Here is a 20,474-nt window from a genome sequence, read left to right as displayed (position 1 = left end):
TGTGGGAACATTTCAATGAAGGGATAAGTGAAGCTGAATGAAGTTATCCCGTTTGGTTGAAGAGCCTGATGGCTGAGGAGTAGTACCAGTCCCTGAACCTGGTGGTGTGAGTCCTGAGACTCTTGTGCCTTCCTCCTGATGACATCAGCATGATGAGGGTGTGGGGGTCCCATGATGATGGATACTGCTTTCCAATGAGAGCGTTTTATGTAGATGTGCTCAATGATTGGGAGGGCCTTACCTATGATGGACTAGGCCATATCCAATACTTTTTGTAGGATTTTCCATTCAAGGTAATCATAAACATAATGCATAAAAGACTGCCATTATGCCTGAGTTAATTCAACTTCCTGGACACCATATACACTAGCATTTTCAGATTTTCTAAGAAGTATATTCTCGGCATCTGAGATGTGAGCTACTTTGTAAACGTGTTGTCTTCTTTTAAATCCTAGGTATATATTTTTGAAAATAATATCTACTACCAGACGGAAGTAAAAAGCAGTGCGTTGCGTCTTACTTCATCAGGGAAGGAGGGAATAATCTACAACGGGATTGCAGACTGGTTATATGAAGGTAGGATAAATCAGACACTGCTAGGCAGCAGCCTGAAATAAAACATGGAAGTCAAATAATAGTTTCAAATGAAGGTATTACATTAGTGCAGAGTGTTAGCAAATGGTTTTCTAAAAATGACATTAGTTTTGTATTTTAGCAGGAAACCTAATACTGGGGTTATAAGTCAGAAAATCGTAAAGTGAGAATAAAATATCTATCTTCAGATGTGTTATGCCATTTTAAGTCAGCCAGAAGGTTTTCTTTCTTCACATTGATGGTATCATTATTTTGGAGATTTTAATGGTTTTGTAAAGAGTTAAAATGTATTTTGAAGATTCTGTCATGGAAAGTTATTATTCCTTTATTTTTAATGGATTGCAAGAAGAATACTATGTCCAAACTCACAGGTAGGTATTCTTCAACTGTGAATGGCAGCCCCAAACCACCCCCCCCCCCCACATCTGGGTCGCCTTTGATGCAGCTGAGCTGCAGCCACCATCCACCAGTCACCGCAGGTCATCAGATCTGCCGCTCACACCTATCGTTGTCTGTGTGACAATCATCTTTAACACTCAGATTATTGGGACATCAAATAATTAATCACAATAAAAACATGAAAAAATAGAAAATACAATTAAGTACAGTACAGAATTCTTGGCACATGTAAAAATGAGTGAAGCGAAGATAATTTAAAAAATAATGAATTGAAAAGGTTCTAAATATCAAAAAGTTACTATAAAGAGTGGAAAACAATAAAAATCTAAATCAGATCAATATTTAGTGTGACCACCCTTTGCCTTTAAAACTGCATCAATTCTCTTAGGTACACTGTCATGCAGTCTCATAAGAAAATCGGCTGGTAGTTTGTGCCAGGCATTATTTCTGTTTTTGCATGATTTTTAATCTATTCAATATAAGTATACTGTAATTGATTTACTTATTTATTATTATTATTATTTTTTCTTCTATATTACGTATTTCATGGAACTGCTGCTGCTAAGTTAACAAACTTCATGACACGTGCTGGTGATAATAAACCTGATTCTGATTCTGAGTTACTTTCAGTTTGCCTTTCGGAGAAACTCTTCACCCATGTATGTCTTTAGCATCGCCAGTGGTATCTGAGAAAAAATCTGTTTGTCTGTTCTGGAACTAGGGACAATCCTGGCCCTGTATCCTGTTCCATTTTTAGTTTTACATCGGACACAACTATTGAATCCATATTATATTGCCATCTGCTTCAGTAATATTATGCAATTCTGGGCATGACAGTTCACCTTTGTCAGACTCCATGTTACCTGATTCTGGTTTACATTCAGTAACTTCATGCATTTGCTTAGTTTTGTGTTTGAGACTTTAGTTCGGTTGTGCTATTTGTCTGCCTTGCACAGTCTCTTTATGTGACCTTGTCTCTGACATTTTCTGCAGATTTTTTTTTGAACCAACAGCCATCTACATCAGGTGAGAATTTGCCACATCGAAAACATCTTTGGCTTTTTGCATCATTCAGGGACACTTTGTGCATTTCACATTCTAACCTCCCTTTCTGTAGTTCTGATGCATCCTTTGCTGCAGTCTGTAACGATATTACAATAGTCAATACCAACTCTAGGGTTAGGTCTGATTCTGCCAGTAGCCTTGTTTGATTGCTTTCACTATGCATGTCACATACAAGCCTGTCCCTTATGCATCAGGAAGTCCATTTCTAAAGTCACAGTGCTGGGAAAGTTGGTACAGTTCTGCAGTGTATTCAGAAAGGCTTTCATCTTTTGATTGGTTCCTTTTGTAAAAATCTAAATCTCTCAGCTATTACCAGTGGTTTAAGGCTGAAATGATTTTGTAAAGTTGTCACAATTTTGTCGAACGTGTTGCTTGCTAACTTTGCAGGGGTTAATATGGTGCATAAGAGACTGTATATTCTTGTACCCATGAAGTTGAGAAGAGTAGGGGCTTCCTTTCACTCCTCCACATTGTTTGCATTACTATACAGTTCAGCCCTCTCAATATGCCCTTCATCAACATCACCAAACTTGTCAACTTTCCTGAACGAAACCATCGCCACATTATTATCACTTTAAGTTCAGCGCATCTTTTACTGTTACACACGCTTTTGTTGGTGTCTGTGATGGCCTTCTCTGTACTGTTTAACTTTTGCTGTTTCATGCCATGGTGCAGTTCATGATGTTTTCTGACATTCAATAGGTACGTTTAATGTCAGAGAAGTATTCATCCTGAAATTCTTCTTCTTTGCAAATATCCACAAAAACGGAGAAGTGCCCCAAGGAATGAAAGGCAGTAAAAACATGAGAACCCCAAAGCCCCCCAGCTGCCCCTCCCCCGCATAAGCAGCAGCAAAGTGATGAACCCCCCCACCAGCAGAAAAAGCATTGGTGCCCCTCACTGAGCACTCAAGCTTACAGCAAAGCCTCAACAAAGTCACAGTACCCCGGTATTCAACATACCACAGGCTCTCTCTCTCCCTAATAGAAAAAGAGGTGTCCCTGTTTACAGTGAGAGGGGAGACATAACAAACAACTCGCTGATTTATGGTGTTAAAATTCTGTTGTGATGCTTTTTCTGAGCCCCGTGCCCAAAGAACTCGGGTCTCTGAGCATGCAGCCAGCAGCCAGCACACTGCTTCCGATCTTCTGTGATCTCCTGTGACGTATCAGGTGGTGGCACCAGCCTTGAATCAACATGGAAGCCTGAAGGCATGCTCGCCTTCAAGGCCGCGTCCTTGGGATATCGAAAAGCGGCCGGTCGTGAAGCCTAAGAGCGGGTCGTATTCCTGCAAAGAACTGAAGTCAGAGTGTGACATCAGGTCAGGGTCTTCAAAAGAACCTTGAAAGGAAAAAAAAGATATCAAAAATAGAAATAGAATTGTTTCTAACTAAGCTCCGCCCTCATAGTCATCACCAATTTGTTGTGCCTGTACACAACGTATCAATTAAATAAGGCACACGTGCGGGAGATGGCTTTAACTGGTGTAATCACATTGCAGCGAGAGAGAGAGAGAAAGAACAACGCACATGCGTAGACAACAGATCAGTATAGTGCTGGGGGGTGGGGGGAGTCATTGCTCTAAAAGAAATAGATCCATACATTACAGAGGCCATACCATATAAAAATCTAAGTTGCCTAAGACCTCTGTATAGTATTGTACATATACAAACACAAAATGCTGGAGGAACTCAACTGGTCAGGCAGTATCTATGGACACGAATAAACAGTCGATGTTTCAGGGTGAAGATCTCCTCCAGGACTGGAAAGGAAGGGGGAAGATGCCTTAAGTACATGCACATGGACTCAATTATTGCAAATTTATTTCTATTGCCTTTCTTCCTGCAGCCTACGCCTCAACCCACTGAAATCAAAGGTCTGACTGGGCTTGAACCAGCTGCTGTGAAATCTCCTGTGTTCCGTGTTCCCTGTTAGATGAGGAGTTTAATATCACCGCATGGTGTCCTGGGAATGTCAAAGAGCTGAGCCAAAAATGGAGTTTCCACCTTTTGTTAGGAATCCAGAACTTCCGGCCCGTTAAATAAGTGAAATCCATTATTCCTAAGCAGAACTGTCAGCTTTTAAGCAGAAAATCTTCCCAGTAGTCTTTATGTGTTGACCTCTGTAGGGTCAGCAAATCTCTTGCAGTTGGAATTCACAGGAAAGTGACTGACTACCACAACCCCCCTTAGCAATATAATGCCATCACCGTCACCTTAAAGAAAGTATTCTAATTATTATGAAAATCCTCTCTAAAGATTAGCTTTACCAAGGAAGATTCATGCTTATGCTATTAGAACAATCAGATTTGCTTCTCCAGTGCTTGTTATTTGCAATATTTGTCACCTGTCTTTATTTCAATTTATTCAGTGACCTTTACATCCCGGGGTGGAAAATTTGTTCGTCAATAGAACCATTTTTCTTTCTCCAGTTAATACCAGGCTGCGTGTCCAACTGAAAAGGAGGGCCATTATTTCACTAACATTGTTATAGAATATGCATGGAGAAATGGCAACACACACGAAGTGCTGGAGGAACATTTCAGGCTGAGACCCTTCATTATTTCCCTCCATAGATGCTGCCTGACCTGCTGAGTTCCTCCAGCATTTTCTGTGTGTTGATCTGTTTTTCCAGCACCTGCAGAATCTCTTGTGAAGCTCTACTGTCATGTTTCTTTGCAAAGCCATTGAAGTTCCAACATGGGTGATTGAAGTTGCTGTGATCGGTTCATGTTTGTACTACCACTACGAATTTGCTTCTAGTCCTTAGGCTAAGGCATCATGAGCAGATCCAGATTTATTGAACAGCTCTTGTTCCACTGCTTTTGCACCACACATTGGTCAACGTGTTGTAAAATTAAGTTTCCTGACAGACCTAAGTTTTCACAGTATTTCAATATTTTTCAGTAACACGCTAATATTCTCACCATTACGTTACAAAGGTTCGAAGATTCAAGATTCAAAGTACATTTATTATCAAAGTATCTATGCTGTATCCAACCCTGAGATTCATCTTCCCACAGACAGACATGAAGCAAAGAAAGAAAACCATGAAACCCATTCAAAGAAAAACATCAAAACCCAAACAAACAAAAAGAACAAATTGCACAAATAGTAAATAAATGTGCAAAAAACACAGAATATAAAACTCCAATCCACAAATCATCAAACCAGTCCAGGCATTTTCAGTTCAGTTCAATCCAGTAACGAGTCGTTCATTGTTTGCAAGCCATAAAGTCTGTCCGCCCCAATTAAAAATCACATAAAATAACAACAGAGAAAGCAACCAGAAACCATAAATGCATCACAACGTGAATTACAGAGTCCAATCTACTAAGTACATTGAATAAGCCTTTCTCAAGATGTTTTGGGCCAAGTCCTAACTTACTGAGTCCTTCCAGCATTTTGTATGTGTTGCTCTGGATTTCCAGCATCTGTAGAATATTTTGTGTTTATTCATTTCCATAGGAGCTCTCTGACATGCTGACTTCCACCAGCATTTTGTGTGCGTTGCCTACTAGATCGCTTTCATATTTTGGCTTCCTTTAAATGACAGTAGAACACATACTGATGGTGAGGACAACTGAAATAGCTGAAAATCATTCAAGATGAGATCTAAATCAATCAATGGAAGAGATATATCAGAAGTCCTGAAATTTGTATATTTTTATGTATGCACACATGATATTAAAACTATTATGGAGTTTCTTTCACAGAAACATCATAGCTAGTCATAAATAATCATAAATAAATTCAAATAAGTGATTGGCACATTTTAGAAATGAAGCTTCATTTTTGCCTAAGGCATATCTTTGTTAATTGCTGTTCTCCTCCTCACCTTGTGGCACATCAGGCAGCAACTTGGCATTCTTTTAGCATTTTTGTCTATTTTTTATGAGGCTGAGTTGCTAGCTCGACACTCAACCCAGCACGGATGGAGAGCGTGCTAGGAGTTAGACAGATTTGAACTTGCAACCACTCGCCTCAAAGCCCAGTGTGGATGCCATTATGCCACCGACCGGCTTTTTGTTAATTGAGTCCTTAGGAAAATATCATTTCTTCATCCATTTAATATCAGAGAGTACTTTAAAAAGTGGCACAGTATGAGGTAATCACATTCACTTCCTTACTAATTTTCCATTACCAACAGACTAGTTTATGCAAACAAATTCATTTAGAAAAAGAATAGGCCACCTGATTATCCAGGCCTCCTTTCCCATTAAATAAGACCATAAGATATAGGAACAGAAGTAGGCCATTCGGCCCATCAAGTCTGCTCTGCCATTCAGTCATGGGCTGATCCAATTCTTCCAGTCATCCCCACTCCCCTGCCTTCTCCCCATACCTTTTGATGCCCTGGCTAATGAAGAACCTATCTATCTCTGCCTTAAATACACCCAATGTCTTGGCCTCCACAGCTGCTCATGGCAAAAAATTCCACAGATTTGCCACCCTCTGACTAAAGTAATTTTTCTGCATCTCAGTTCTAAATGGACACCCTTCAAACCTGAAGTCGTGCCCTCTTGTCCTAGACTCCCCTACCATGGGGAATAACTTTGCTATACCTAATCTGTTCAGGCTTTTAACATTCAAAATGTTTCTATGTGATAACCCCTCATTCTCCTGAACTCCAGGGAATACAGCCCAAGAGCTGCCAGATGTACCTCTAATGGTAACCCTTTCATTCCTGGAATCATTCTTGCGAATCTTCTCTGAACCCTCTCCAATGTCAGCACATACTTCCTAAAATAAGGAGCCCAAAACTGCACACAATACTCCAAGTGTGGTCTCACGAGTGCCTTATAGAGCCTCAACATCACATCCCTGCTCTTTTATTCGATACCTCCAGAAATGAATGTCAACATTGCATTCACCTTCTTCACCACTGAATCAACCTAGAGGTTAACCTCTTGGGTATCCTGCACAAGGACTCCCAAGTCCCTTTGCATCTTTGCATTTTGAATTCTCTCCCCATCTAAATAACAGTCTTATTTCTTCCACCAAAGTGCATGACCATACACTTTCCAATATTGTATTTCATTTGCTACTTTTTTGCCCATTACCCTAAACTATCTAAGTCTCTCTGCAGGCTCTCTGTTTCCTCAACACTACCCACTCCTTCCACCTGTCATTGTATCATCACCAAACTTAGCCACAAATCTATTAATCCCATAGTCCAAATCATTGACATATATCATAAAAAGCAGCATTCCCAACACCGACCCCTGTGGAACTCCACTGGTAACCAGCAGCCAGCCAGAATAGGATCCCTTTATTCCCACTCTCTGTTTTCTGCCGATCAGCCAATGCTCCACCCACGCTAGTAACGTCCCTGTAATTCCATGGGCTCTTATCTTGCTAAACAGCCTCATGTGTGGCATCTTCTCAAAGGTCTTCTGAAAATCCAAGTACACCACATCCACTGCATCTCCTTTGTCTACCCTGCTTGTAATTTCCTCAAAAATTTGTAGTAGGTCAGTGAGGCAGGATTTTCCTTTCAGGAAAGACTCGCATTAGGCTTTGGCTTATCTTGTCATGTGCCTCCAGGTATTCCGTAATCTCATCCCTAACAATAGATTCCAACAACTTCCCAATCACTGATGTCAGGCTAACAGGTCTATAGTTTTTTTTCTGCTGCCTCCTCCCCTTCTTAAATAACAGAGTATCATTTGCAATTTTCCAGTAATCCTGTACAATGCCAGAATCTATCGACTCCAGCTACTTCCTTCAGAACCTAAGGATTCATTCCATCAGGTCCAGGAGATTTATCCACCCTCAGGCCATTAAGCTTCCTGAGCACCTTCTCAGTCGTAATTTTCACTGCACATACTTCACTTCCCTGACACTCTTGAATGTCCAGTATACTGCAGACATCTTCCACTGTGAAGACTGATGCAATATACACATTCAGTTCCTCTGCCATCTCTGCATCTCTCATTACAATATTTCTAGGGTCATTTTGTATTTGTCCTATATCTACCCTCAACTCTCTTTTACCCTTTATCTACTTAAAAAAAGCTTTTAGTATCTTCTTTGATGTTAGTCGCCAGCTTCCTTTCATAATTCATCTTTTCCTTCCTAATGACCTTCTTAGTTTCCTTCTGTAAGTTTTTAAAAGCCTCTCAATCCTCTATCTTCCCACTAGCTTTGGATTCCTTGTATGCCCTCTCTCTTGCTTTTACTTTGCCTCTGACTTCACTTGTCAGCCCTGGTAATGTCCTTCTTCCATTTGAAAATCTTCTCATTTGCTCTATATTTGTCTTGCACTTCCCTCATTTTTCACAGAAACTCCAGCCATTGCTGCTCTGCTGTCCTTCCTGCTAGTATCTCTTTCCAGTCAATTTTGACCAGTTCCCCTCTCATGCCATTGTAATTTCCTTTATTCCACTGAAATATCGACATATTTAAATTTAGTTTCTCCTTCTGAAATTTCAAAGTGAACTCGAACATATTGTGATCACTCTTCCCTAAGGGTTTCTTAACCTTAAGCTCTCTGATCATCTCCAGGTCATTGCAAAATACCCAATCCAGCACAGCCAATCCCCTCGTGGGTTCAACAACAAGCTGTTCTAAAAATCGATCCCTTAGACGTTCTACAAATTCTCCCTCTTAAGGTCCAGTGCTGGCCTGGTTTTCTCAATCCATGTTCATGTTAAAATTCCCAACGATTATCATGACATTTCCCTTCTGACACACCTTTTCTATCTCCTGCTGTAATTTGTAATCCACATCCTGGCTGCTGTTTGGAGGCCTGTATACAGCTGCCATTAGGATCCTTTTGCCATTTCTTAACTCAACCCATAGAGACTCTACACCTTCTGATCCTATGTCATCCCTTTCTAATGATTTAACATTATTTCTTATACAGAGGGCCACACCACCTCCTCTGCCTACTAACCTGTCTTTCCTACACCTCGTATATCCTTGGATGTTCACCTCCCAATTACAGCCATCCTTTAGCCAAGTTTCAGAGATGGCTACAATGTCATACTTGCCAATCTGTAGCTGAATTTCAAGGTCATTTTATTTCTTAGGCTGTATGCATTCAAATGTAAGACTTCCCATACAGTATTTGTTGCTTTCTGTTTAACTGCCCCACACCTCTTTTGCCCTGTAACTCATCCCACTGGCTATGATTATGCCTCATCTCCTGGCTGTTTTTCTAACATCTCTGTTGCACACTATCTTTGATTTATATCTGATTTGATTTATAAGATCATGACTGTTATGTTTTGTAGCTTCAAAACATTAAACTAATTCAGCAGAAGGTAGTGGAGTCCGAAATGTGATTCTAACTTCACGCTCACTTTTACTTCATGCGCACATATCGTGTGGTAGCATGATGACATATGCAATTCACGTATTTATATGTATGACTCGTAATGAATTATTTAGATGAACAAGAATGCTTAAGTGAATAATACTGACAGAAGATTCAAAGGTTTCCAAAGTACATTTATTATCAAAGTATGGATGCAGTATACAACCCTGAGATTCGTCAGACAGCCACGAAGCGAAGAACCAAGGAACCCATTCAAGGAAGAAAAGCATCGAAATTACTCAAATATCATTGAAATATTAAATTCACAGCAACTGTAACCACATCTCTACTGACATCTACCCAGCAGTCGAAGGAAAAGGAAAAAGCTTAAGGTTAAGTCGAGAATAGGGAACAATGTTGTTGCACATACTTGTCGACAATATCCAAAGCCAATCAAACGAGATTCTGTGTAACAAGATAGAAGGAAAATAGTAATGAAATCATCATCTTCTAAGTGGATTGGGAAAATCAGGTTGGTGTCGGATTGCAAGAGAGGGTATTTGTTAAAAGCCTATGAGATGGCTTTTTAAAGGAGCTTGTGCTTGAGCCCACTCAGGGAAAGTTTATCTTAGATTGGGTGTTGAGTAATAACCAAGATCTTAGTAGTGAGCTTAATGTAAAGGAACCCTTAGGAGACAATAATTATAATATGATTGAATTCATACTGTAGTTTGAGGGTGAGAAGCATAAGTCACATGTATCAGTATCACAATGGAATAAAGGGAATTACAGAGGAATGAGAGAGGAGCTTGCCAGGTGGATAGAAGGAGGATACTGGTGGGGATGACGGCAGAGCAGAGATGGTTGTAGTTTCTGGGAATAGTTCACAAGGAGCAGGATAGATACGTTCCACAGAAGAAATAATTCTCACATGGCAGAGGTAGGCAACCATGGCTGAGGTAGCCAACCGCGGCTGACAAGGGAAGTTAAGGACTGCATAAAAGCCAAGTAAAGGGCATATAAGGTAGCAAAAGTAAGTGTGAAAATGGATGATTGGGAAGCTTTTAATATCCAAAAAAAGGCAATTAAAAAAGCTATAAGAAGGGAAAAGATGAAATATGAGGGCAAACTAGCCAATAATATAAAGAAGGATACGAAAAGTTTTTCCAGTTATATTAAGAGTAAAAGGACCACTGGAAAATGATACTGGTGAAGTAGTAATGGGGCAGAAAGAAGTGGCAGATGAACTTAATGAGTACTTTGCATCAGTCTTCACTGTGGAAGACAGCAGCAGTTTGCCTGAGGTCCATGAGTGTCAGGGAGCAGGAGTGAGTGTCATTGCAGGAAAAAGTGCAGGGCAAACACCACGGTCTAAATGTGGATAAGTCACCTGGGCCAGATGGACTACATCCTAGAGTCCTGAGAGAGGTTGATAAAGAGATAATAGATGCATTGTTCATGATTTTTCAAGAATCATTTGATTCTGGTAAGGTCTCGGAGGACTGGAAGATTGCAAATGTCACTTGACTCTTTAAGAAGGGAGGAAGGCAAAAGAAAGGAAATTATAGGCCAGTTAGCCTAAAACTCAGTGGTTGGGAAAGTTTTGGAGTCTATTATTAAGGATGAAGTTTCGAGGTACTGGAGATTAATGATAAAATAAGTCAAAGTCAGCATGGTTTCTGTGAAGGGAAATTTTGCCTGACAAATCTGTTAAGAGTTCTTTGAGGAAGTAACAAGCAGGGTGGACAAAGGAGAGGCAGTGGATGTCATTTACTTGGATTTTCAAAAGGTATTCGATAAGGTGCCACACATGAGGCTGCTTAACAAGATAAAATCCTTTGGCATTACAGGAAAGATATTGGCATGTATAGGGAAATGGCTGACAGGTAAGAGGCAGTGAGTGGAATAAAGAGGCCTTTTCTGGTTGGCTGCCAATGACTTGTGGTGTTCCTCAGGGGTCAGTATTGGGACCACTATTTTTCACAGTGTTTGTCGATGATTTGGGTAATGGAATTGATGGATTTTTGGCAAAGTTTGCAGATGATACAAAGATAGGTGGAGGGGTAGGTAGTGCTGAGGAAACAAAGCGATTGCAGTAGGACGTAGACAAATTGGAAGAATGGGCAAAATAAGTAGCAGATGGAATACAGTGTTGGGAAATGTATGATAATGCACTTTGGTAAAAGGAACAATAGTGCGGACTATTATCTAAATGGAGAGTAGGTTCAAACATCAGAGGTGCAGAAGGACTTAGGAGTCCTCATGCAAAATTCCCAGAAGGTTAATTTACAAGTTGAGTCTGTGTAAAGAAGGCAAATGCAATGTTGCTGTTTATTTCAAGGGGAATAGAATATAAAAGCAAGGAGATATTGCTGAGCATTTATAAGTCACTAGTTAGCCCACACGTGGAGTATTGTCAACAGGTTTAGGCCCCATATCTCAGAAAGGATGTGTTGTCATTGGAGAGAGTCCAGAGGAGGTTCACGAGGATGATTCCAAGAATGAAGGGATTAATATTTGAGGAGCATTTGGCAGTTCTGGTCCTGTACCCACTGGAATCCAGAAAAATGTGAGGGGGATCTCATTGAAACCTACCTAATTATGAAAGAACTAGATATGGTGGATATGGAGAGGATGGTTCCTATGGTGGAGATATCCAGAACTAGAGGGCACAGCCTCAAAACTGAGAGGCAACCTTTTATAACAGAAGTGAGGATTTATTTTTTTTTAGCCAGAGAGTAGTAAATCTGAGGAATGCTGTGCCACAGTCTGCAGTGGAGGCCAAGTCTGGGGGTACACTTAAGGTGGAAGTTGATAGTTTCCTGATCGGTTAGGGCATCAAAGGATATGGTGAGAAGGCATGGGGTTGAGGGGGATCCAGGATCAGCCATGATGGCATGATAGAGCAAACTTAATGGGCTGAATGGTCTAATTCTGCTCCGATGTTTTATGGTCTGATGGTCAACATTCCCTGTATTTACCAGGCCCTTTAGCAAACTACAAAGACATCTGGAATGATCTAGTGATCCAGCCAAAATAGATGCCCACCCTCCCATAAGGCTGGTAGGATGATTTAATTCGTGCCAACTGAACAATATGATTTTGCATAGAAGTTATAACTCATATCATTAGCTCTATAGCTGTTTATAGAAGGCAACAAATTCCAAATGTGAGAAATGCTACAGATGCTGGAAGTCCAGAGCAACACACAGAAATGCTGGAGGAGGTCAGCAGTATCTGAGGACTAAAGTACAGTAAATCGGTTTCAGGCTGAGACCCTTCATCAGGACTGGAAAGGAAGGGGAAGGAGGCAGAGTAAGAAGGCGGAGGAGGGGTGGGGGAAGACGTACAAGTTGGCAGGTGATAGGTGAAACCAGGAGAGGGGGAGGGGTGAAGTAAAAAGCTGGGAAGTTGATTGGTGAAAGAGACAAAGGGCTGGAGAAGGGAAATCTGATAGGAGGGGATAGCAGACCATGGAAGAAAGGGAAGGGAGATGATGGACAGGTAAGAATAGAAGGTGTGACAGAGAAACAAGAATAGGGAATGGGAGGAGGGTAGCAATTATTGGAAGTTCGAGAAATCAATGTTCATGCCATCAGGTTGGAGGCTACCCAGACTGAACGTAAGATGTTGTTCCTCCAACCTGAGTGTGGCTTCATCGCATCAGTAGAGGAGGCTGTGGTCTGATGTGTTGGAATGGGAAGTAGAATTGAAATGGGTGACCACTGGGAACATGCCTGACAAAGTGGCCTCCCTATCTACGTCAGGCAAATTGTCCTGGCAGCCTGTATCTGCTCAGAGGGGTTCACGTTATAGTCACAGCACAGTGTAATTTAACTCTCCTTGCATCTACAAAGGAGTGACTGCAAAAAAGTTGACATTAGTCTGCAGAAGCACGGCTTTATTTGAATGTCCATCAAGGTGGCATAAATTAACACAGCATGCTCAATAAAAAATTATTTAACAGTCCAGACCAAATCATATTCAAGGTGTTTTGTCGTAATGAATTGTAACAGTTTTCATTTTGGCAACTTGCAAAATGGTTACATTTCTTCCAAGAATAAATTATGTTTGTAGCTCGGCATGATAAAGAAGGAACTCAGTAATTCAGGATACATTAGCCAAGTGCATCAGAGTCGTGTCATAATTCATGCAGTACAGGAACAAGTTAGCTGATAATCAAGAATACATTTACACATATCCAATTTAATTCCACACCCATACACATCGAATCCCACCCCTGCTCCCAGTCCTACCGTTCAGCTACATACTAAGGGCAAAAGGCAGTGCCCAATTATTCCACCAACTTGCAAATCTCTGGGATGTAGGACAAGCAGAGGTCATGGGAAAAATATGTGAATGTCACATCCTCAGCACCGAAGCCGGGGTTGAACACAGGACACCTCACTCAAGCTATGAGGCAGAAACTCTTCTGCTTGCACTCCTGAACTGCCCATGCAGTGTCAGAGTAAATTCAGATCACACACCAGGTTTCGTAATAAGCCACTTGAAGATGGCACTAAACCCATTTTTCTTGGGTTTCCTCGAATCCTAGATCAAAGAATATCTAAAGAAATTCAAAGTTATATGTGTTTGTTGAATAAAGAAAAGATTAAGAAGGCCACCTATGTCTGAAACCAGCGACTAAAGTAAATCAATCTCTCCATTGTCTAGAGATCCAAATATGTTCATGTATTGCTTCACTGATATGAATCAGTGAATCAGAATCAGTTTAAAAACAAAAGAAAATCTGTAGATGCTGGAAATTCAAAATGCTGGAGGAACTCAGCAGGCCAGGCAGCATCCATGGAAAAAAGAACAGTCAACATTTCAGGCCAGTCCTGCTGAATGGTCTCGGCCCAAAACATCAACCGTACTTTTTTGCATAGATGCTGCCTGGCCTGCTGAGTTCCTCCGGTAATTTGTGTGCGTTGCCAGAATCAGTTTAATATCACTAGTGTTTGTCATGAAATTTGTTAACTTAGTGGCAGCTAATTAGAAAAGGTCTGTGAACTACAGTAAGTATCATAAATCTGCTTTGTTTCATGACTGTCTGTGAAAGACGAATCTCATAGCTGTATACTGCATACATACTTTGATAATAAATAAACATAAGAAATAGGAGCAGGAGTAGGCATGTGGCCTGTCGAGCCTGCCCCGCCATTCAATAAGATCATGGCTGATCTGGTCATGGACTCATCTCCACCTACCTGCCTTTACCCCATAACCCTCAATTCTGCTACTATGCAAAAATCTGTCCAACCTTGTCTTAAATATATTTACTGAGGTAACCTCCACTGCTTCATTGGCAGAGAATTCCACAGATTCACAACTCTCTGGAAAAAGCACTTCCTCCTCATCTCCGTTCTAAATATACTCCCCCGAATAATGAGGCTATGTCCCCTAGTTCTAGTCTCACCCACCAGTCGAAATAACTTTCCTGTCTCTATCTTATATATCCCTTTTATAATTTTATATGTATCTATAAGATCTCCTCTCATTCTTCTGAATTCCAGCAAGTACAGTCCTAGATGACTCAATCTCTCCTCATTGTCTAACCCTCTCCTCTCTGAAATCGGCCTGGTGAGCCCCCCCTGCACCAGCTCCAAAGCCAGTATATCCAAGTATGGAGACCAGAAATGCACGCTGTACTCCAGGTGCGGCCTCACCAGTACCCTAGACAGTTACATCAAAACCTCTCCACTCTTGAATTCAATTCCTCTAGCAATGAAAGCCAACTTTCCATTTGCCTTCTTGATAGCCTGCTGCACCTGCAAACCAACCTTTTGTGATTCATGCACAAGCACTCCCAAGTCCCTCTGCACAGCAGCTGCTGCAATTTTTTTACCATTTAAATAATAATCTGCTCTTTCATTTTTCCTTCCAAATTGGATAAACTCTCATTTACCAACATTGTACTCCATCTGCCAGACCCCTTGCCCACTCACTTAACCTATCTATATCTTTCTGCAGACTCTCCGTACCTTCTGCACAATTTGCTTTTCCACATTTTAGTGTCATCAGCAAACTTAGATACACTACACTCAGTCCCCTCTTCCAGATTATTAATGTATATCGTGAACATTTGCAGGCCCAGCTCCGACCCCTGCGACACACTGCTCACCACTGATTGTCAACCAGAGTAACACCCATGTATCCCAACTCTCTGCTTTCTATTAGCTAACCAATCCTCTATCCATGCTAATACATCACCCCCACTCTGTGCACCATTATCTTATGGATACAACTTTTATGTTGCACCTTATCGAACGCCTGGAAATCCAAGTAAATAACGTCCCTCTGTTCCCCTCTATCCACTGCTCTCATTATATCCTCAAAGAACTCCAGTAAGTTTGTCAAACAGGACCTGCCTTTGCTGAATGCATGCTACGTCTGCCTGATGGATCCATTTCTTACCAGATGCCTCACTCTTTCTTCTTTAATGATAACTTCCAGCGTTTTCTCAACTACAGGTGTTAAACTAACTGACCTATCATTTCCTGCCTTTTGCCTACATCTTTTTTTGAACAGTGCCGTGAAATTCACTATCTTCCAGTCCGCCAGGATCTACCCAAAGTCCAGAGAATTTTGGTAAATCATTGCCAAACCCTCTACTGTAACCTCTGCCATTTCTTTCAGTGGCATCAGAACCAGAGGACTTGTCCATCTTTAGGCCTCCAAGTTTGCTCAGCACTACCTCTTTAGGGGATTGTTATATTAGGATAGCGTTTGGATAGCTCCACAGTTTTATTATTAATTACATATTTTGAGCTGAACTTTGTCAAAGACCTTCTAAAAAGAGTGTTGCTAATCTGTGATACTGATTAGGGTTGTGCAAATTTGTTCAGGATCCAAATGGTTGAAGGGAAGTAACTGTTCTTGAACCTGGTGGTATTGGTGTTGTTGCGCACCACCAAACCAGCTGATCTATCTTGCTCCTGTATGCTGAAATATCACCATCTGTGATTCATCCAACAAATGTAGTGTCATCAGAAAATTTGTATAATAGCATTGAAGCTATATTTAGCTATTCAGTCATGTGTGTGTAGGGAGAAGAGCAGAGGACTAAGCAAGCAGCTGTAAGGTCATCAAAGCTAATTTGACTGTGGAAATTGAGGATCCAGTTGCAAACAGAGATGCAGAGGTTGAACGTGCCCATAAAATCTCCAGCTGATAACTTTGCACAGATTTTCAGTGCTCAGCCAATACTGAACAAGACACCTTTTCTGGATTCGTTCTCTTGTCAGATGCCCAGACCTCACCTTCAGAGGCTAAGATTACTGTTTCGTCGAGAGATGTGGGGGCTCATGAAAGTCATTGTTCTCCCTTTAAAAGTCATTGCACTCATCCAGGAATAATGGGACATTGCCTCCCATGTTCCCCGATCTAAACCATGTAGGAAGTTATTTTGTGTAAATCCTGCTACAGTGGTCGACCATCTGTCCATGATTCCAATTTAGTCTGAAGTTGTCTCTTTAGCACTCACAATTGTCTTCCAGAGGCCAAGGCTGGTTCTCTTTTATCTCTCTGCATCACAGCCCCTAACACGACAGGTTTAGCCCTCAGCAGCTTACAACTCTCCTGATTCATCTAGAGTTTCTAGCTGGGGAAGACTCAGTATATTTTTGTGGGTGCTCACTCCTCTATGCACATCCTTAGGAAGTCAGTCATAACAGTGGTATATTCACTGAGGTATGCTGACGAACCTGAGAGCCATCCCAAATTCATTCCTCCACTTCTCCCTCCAGCTCTTTACTGCTGTCAGGCTCCTGTACCTCCTCCCTGATGGTAGTAATGAGAACAAAGCACAACTTGGGTGATGGGGTCCTTAATGATGGATGCCACCTTTCTGAGGCATCGCTCCTTGAAGATGTCCTGGACATTACGAAGGCTAGTGCCCATGACAGAGCTGACCAAGTTTACAACTCTCTGTAGCTTAGTTTAGCCTTGCACCCCCCGCCCTCTCCAGAAGCCAAATGGTAGTGCAGACAGTTCAAATGTTTTCCATGGTACATCTGTAGAAATTTGTGAGTGCAAATTTATTCAGTACACAAGTGTAAAGAAGAACAAAATGATTGTTACTCTGGACCTGATACAGTTTAAAAATAAACAAAATAAGCATAAAGACTACAATAAACATAAGTATAAAAGCCATATATAAAGCACAATATACAAGTAACAGCTTGAGTTCATATGCAGATGATTAGTGTGTTTGTGTGTACGTAGGTGCAGGATTATCTGTAAAGAGGTGACTCTTATGAACAGATACTCATTAGTTGCTGAGAGGCTGTTTTGGATGTCGTGCTGGCTGTGGAGGTGTGATGTTATCTGTGTAGACAGAAACACTGAAAATGTTTCAGATGCTGCCTGAACTACCAACAGTTTCCAATCTCTAAGTTTATAACTGACTGTGTGATTGAAGTTTACAGTGAGCTATTAACCTCAGGAAGTGCATTTTTGTACTCACTTCACACAAACGAAGAACAATGGAGGAATGGCAAAGAAATTAGACTGAACCTCAGAATCCTCCATTTAAACAGCACCATTAAACCCTAGCCCTGGATCTCTTAACCAAACCAGTTAGAAACATTAAACTGCTTGTAAGAAGATAAATATCAAAATTGTATATAGTTTACATACTTTGATGATAAATGCAATTTAAATTTTAAACTTTGAACTATAAAATTGGTAGTGCCCAAGGGACATCATAACAGCATCCGTGCTGTTTGGTCATGTGAACCTTACAATATTATGGAATGTTTTGATTGGTAAATTGGGATGTCTCTGTAGATTAGTTATCCTTCAGCTCTAAATGTCAACAGTGAGAAGTACAACCCAAGCCTCCCACAAGAGGAGAATATAATTGATGACATTCTGAGATGATGGATGCTCCTAGTCCCTCTGAAACTTTAATAATGAATACAATGAGCTTTTGTTCCAGAAAATCATGGTGATCTGCAGCCATTAACACACCGTTGTGCATGTGAATGTTCATTTCAATGCCACACCCACATTTGCTTCATAAACACAAGAGATCATACAGATCGCAAACACGAGGAAGTCTATGGTTGCTGGAAATCCAAAGCAACACACACAAGACTCCAGGTGAACACAGCAGGCCAGGCAACGTCTACGGAAAAGAGTGAACAGTCAACGTTTCGGACCAAGACCCTTCTTCAGGACTGAGAAGGAAGGGGAGGATACCAGAATGAAAAGGTAGAGGGAGGGGAAAGAGGCTAGATGAAAGGTAATAGGTGAAACCACGTGGTTAGGAAAGGACAAGAGTTGGAGAAGAAAGAGTCTGATAGGAGAGGTGGGTGGACAGAAGGAAAAATGGAAGGAAGAGGAGACCCGGGGGAAGTAATAGGCAGGTGAGAAGAAGTGAAAGGTCATAGTGGGGAATAGAGGAAATGGAGGGGTGGAAGGAAATCTGTTCACCAGAAGGATTCGGCAGATGTTAGAAATCTTGAGCAACTCACACAAAGTTCTGGAGGAAATCAGCAGGAAATGAATAAACAGTCAACATTTTAGACCGAGATCCTTCTTCAGGACTGGAAAGGAAGGGGAAGATCCCAGAATAAGAAAGTGGAGGGAGGGCAAGGAGAACAAGCTAGGTGATGGGTGAAGCCAGGTGGGTGGGGGAGGGGTGAAATAAGAAGCTCTGGAGGTGATAGGTGGAAAAGGTAAAGGGCTGCAGGTGAAGAAATCTGATAGGAGAGGAGAGTGCACCACGGGAGAAAGGGAAGGAGGTGAGGAACCAGGGAGAAGTGGTAGGCAGGTCAGGAGAAGAGGTAATAGGCCAGAGTGGGGATTTGAAGGGGGAAAAATTAACTGAAATTGGAGAAACCAATGTTCATGCTATCAGGCTGGAGGATATGTAAACAAAATATGAGGTGTTGCTCCTTTAGCCTGAGTGTGACCTCACCATGGCAGAAGAGGAAGCCATGGACCAACATGTCAAAATGGGAGTGGGGATTGGATTAAAATGCTTTCTTCATCTGTAGAAGGCAATTTTACCAACATTATATATAAAAGTAAAAGGTTCACAAAAATCAACTTGAATTTTGAAATGAATTATCCTTGGTCAAGATCTAAGGAAGGTACAATGCAAAGTAAACAGGATTAAACTGAACAGGCTATCTCAGCTTCATGGGACATATTGGGGGGCCTGTACAATATAGCCTTGCTGAAAATTCAGTTATTTCTGTTATCTGCTATAGAACTGTGCAACAATCTTCGGTATCCTAGCTATAAACATGTGCTTCAAACTTTTGCACATTTCTGTATAAACTAAACAAATAAATGGACCCTTGTGGGTAAGTGATATAATATGACAGAATTCACCCTGCAGCTTGAGAGCGAGAGGATAAAGTCAGGTACATCAATATTACAGTGGAGTAAGGGGAATTACAGAAGTATGAGAAAGTTGATTGGAAGGGTACACCAGCTGGGATGACAGCAGAATAGCAATGGCTGAAGTTTCTGGGGAAAAATCGGAAGGTGCAGATTAGATTAGATACATCCAAATGATGAAGAAGTATTCTAGAGGGAGGCTGAAACAACTGCAGCTGACAATGGAAGTCAAAGACAGCATAAAAGCAAAAGAGAGCATGTAATATAGCAAAGGTTAATGGGAATGTAGAGGATCGAGAAGCTTTTAAAACCAGCAGAAGGCAACTAAATAAAACATAACGAGAGAAAAGATGAAATATTGAGTTAAGCTAGCTAATAATATCAACGAGGATACCAAAAGTTTTTTTTTCAGATAAAAAAAGAGCAAAATAGAGGCAAGAGTGGATACTGGACTGCAGAAAGTGACTCTAAAGAGGAAGTAATGGGAAACAGAGAAATGGTGTGCAGATTGTGGAAGCATTACTAATGATCATTCAAAAATCATTGGACTCTGGCATGAATCCAGAGGACTAGAAAATTGTAAATGTCATAGACAAGGAAATCATAGATGAGTTAGCCTGACCTCAGTGGTTGGAAAGATGTTGGAGTCAATTGTTAAGGATGAGGCTATGGAGTACTTGGTGACACAGGACAAGATAGGACAAAGTCATTGTGGATTCCTTAAGGGAAAATCCTGCCTGACAAATGTGTTGGAACTCTTTGAGGAAACAACAGGCAGGATAGACAAAGGAGAGTAAGTTGAT

General features: G+C 41.1%; 1 protein-coding gene across 2 annotated transcripts in view; it reads left to right on the top strand.

Moving 5' to 3' along the window:
• Positions 1 to 20,474, top strand: part of LOC140728601 (inactive dipeptidyl peptidase 10-like) — a 1,645,453-nt gene that overhangs the window by 1,469,728 nt on the left and 155,251 nt on the right. For both annotated transcript variants that reach the window (XM_073047583.1, XM_073047584.1), the window contains exon 8: positions 456 to 576. In XM_073047583.1, the coding sequence (XP_072903684.1) occupies positions 456 to 576 (121 nt within the window). The remainder of the gene's footprint in view (positions 1 to 455; positions 577 to 20,474) is intronic.

This window comes from Hemitrygon akajei, chromosome 5 (genome assembly GCF_048418815.1).
Source record: "Hemitrygon akajei chromosome 5, sHemAka1.3, whole genome shotgun sequence".
Classification (NCBI taxonomy): domain Eukaryota; kingdom Metazoa; phylum Chordata; class Chondrichthyes; order Myliobatiformes; family Dasyatidae; genus Hemitrygon; species Hemitrygon akajei.
This window is presented reverse-complemented; position numbering and strand designations above follow the sequence as displayed.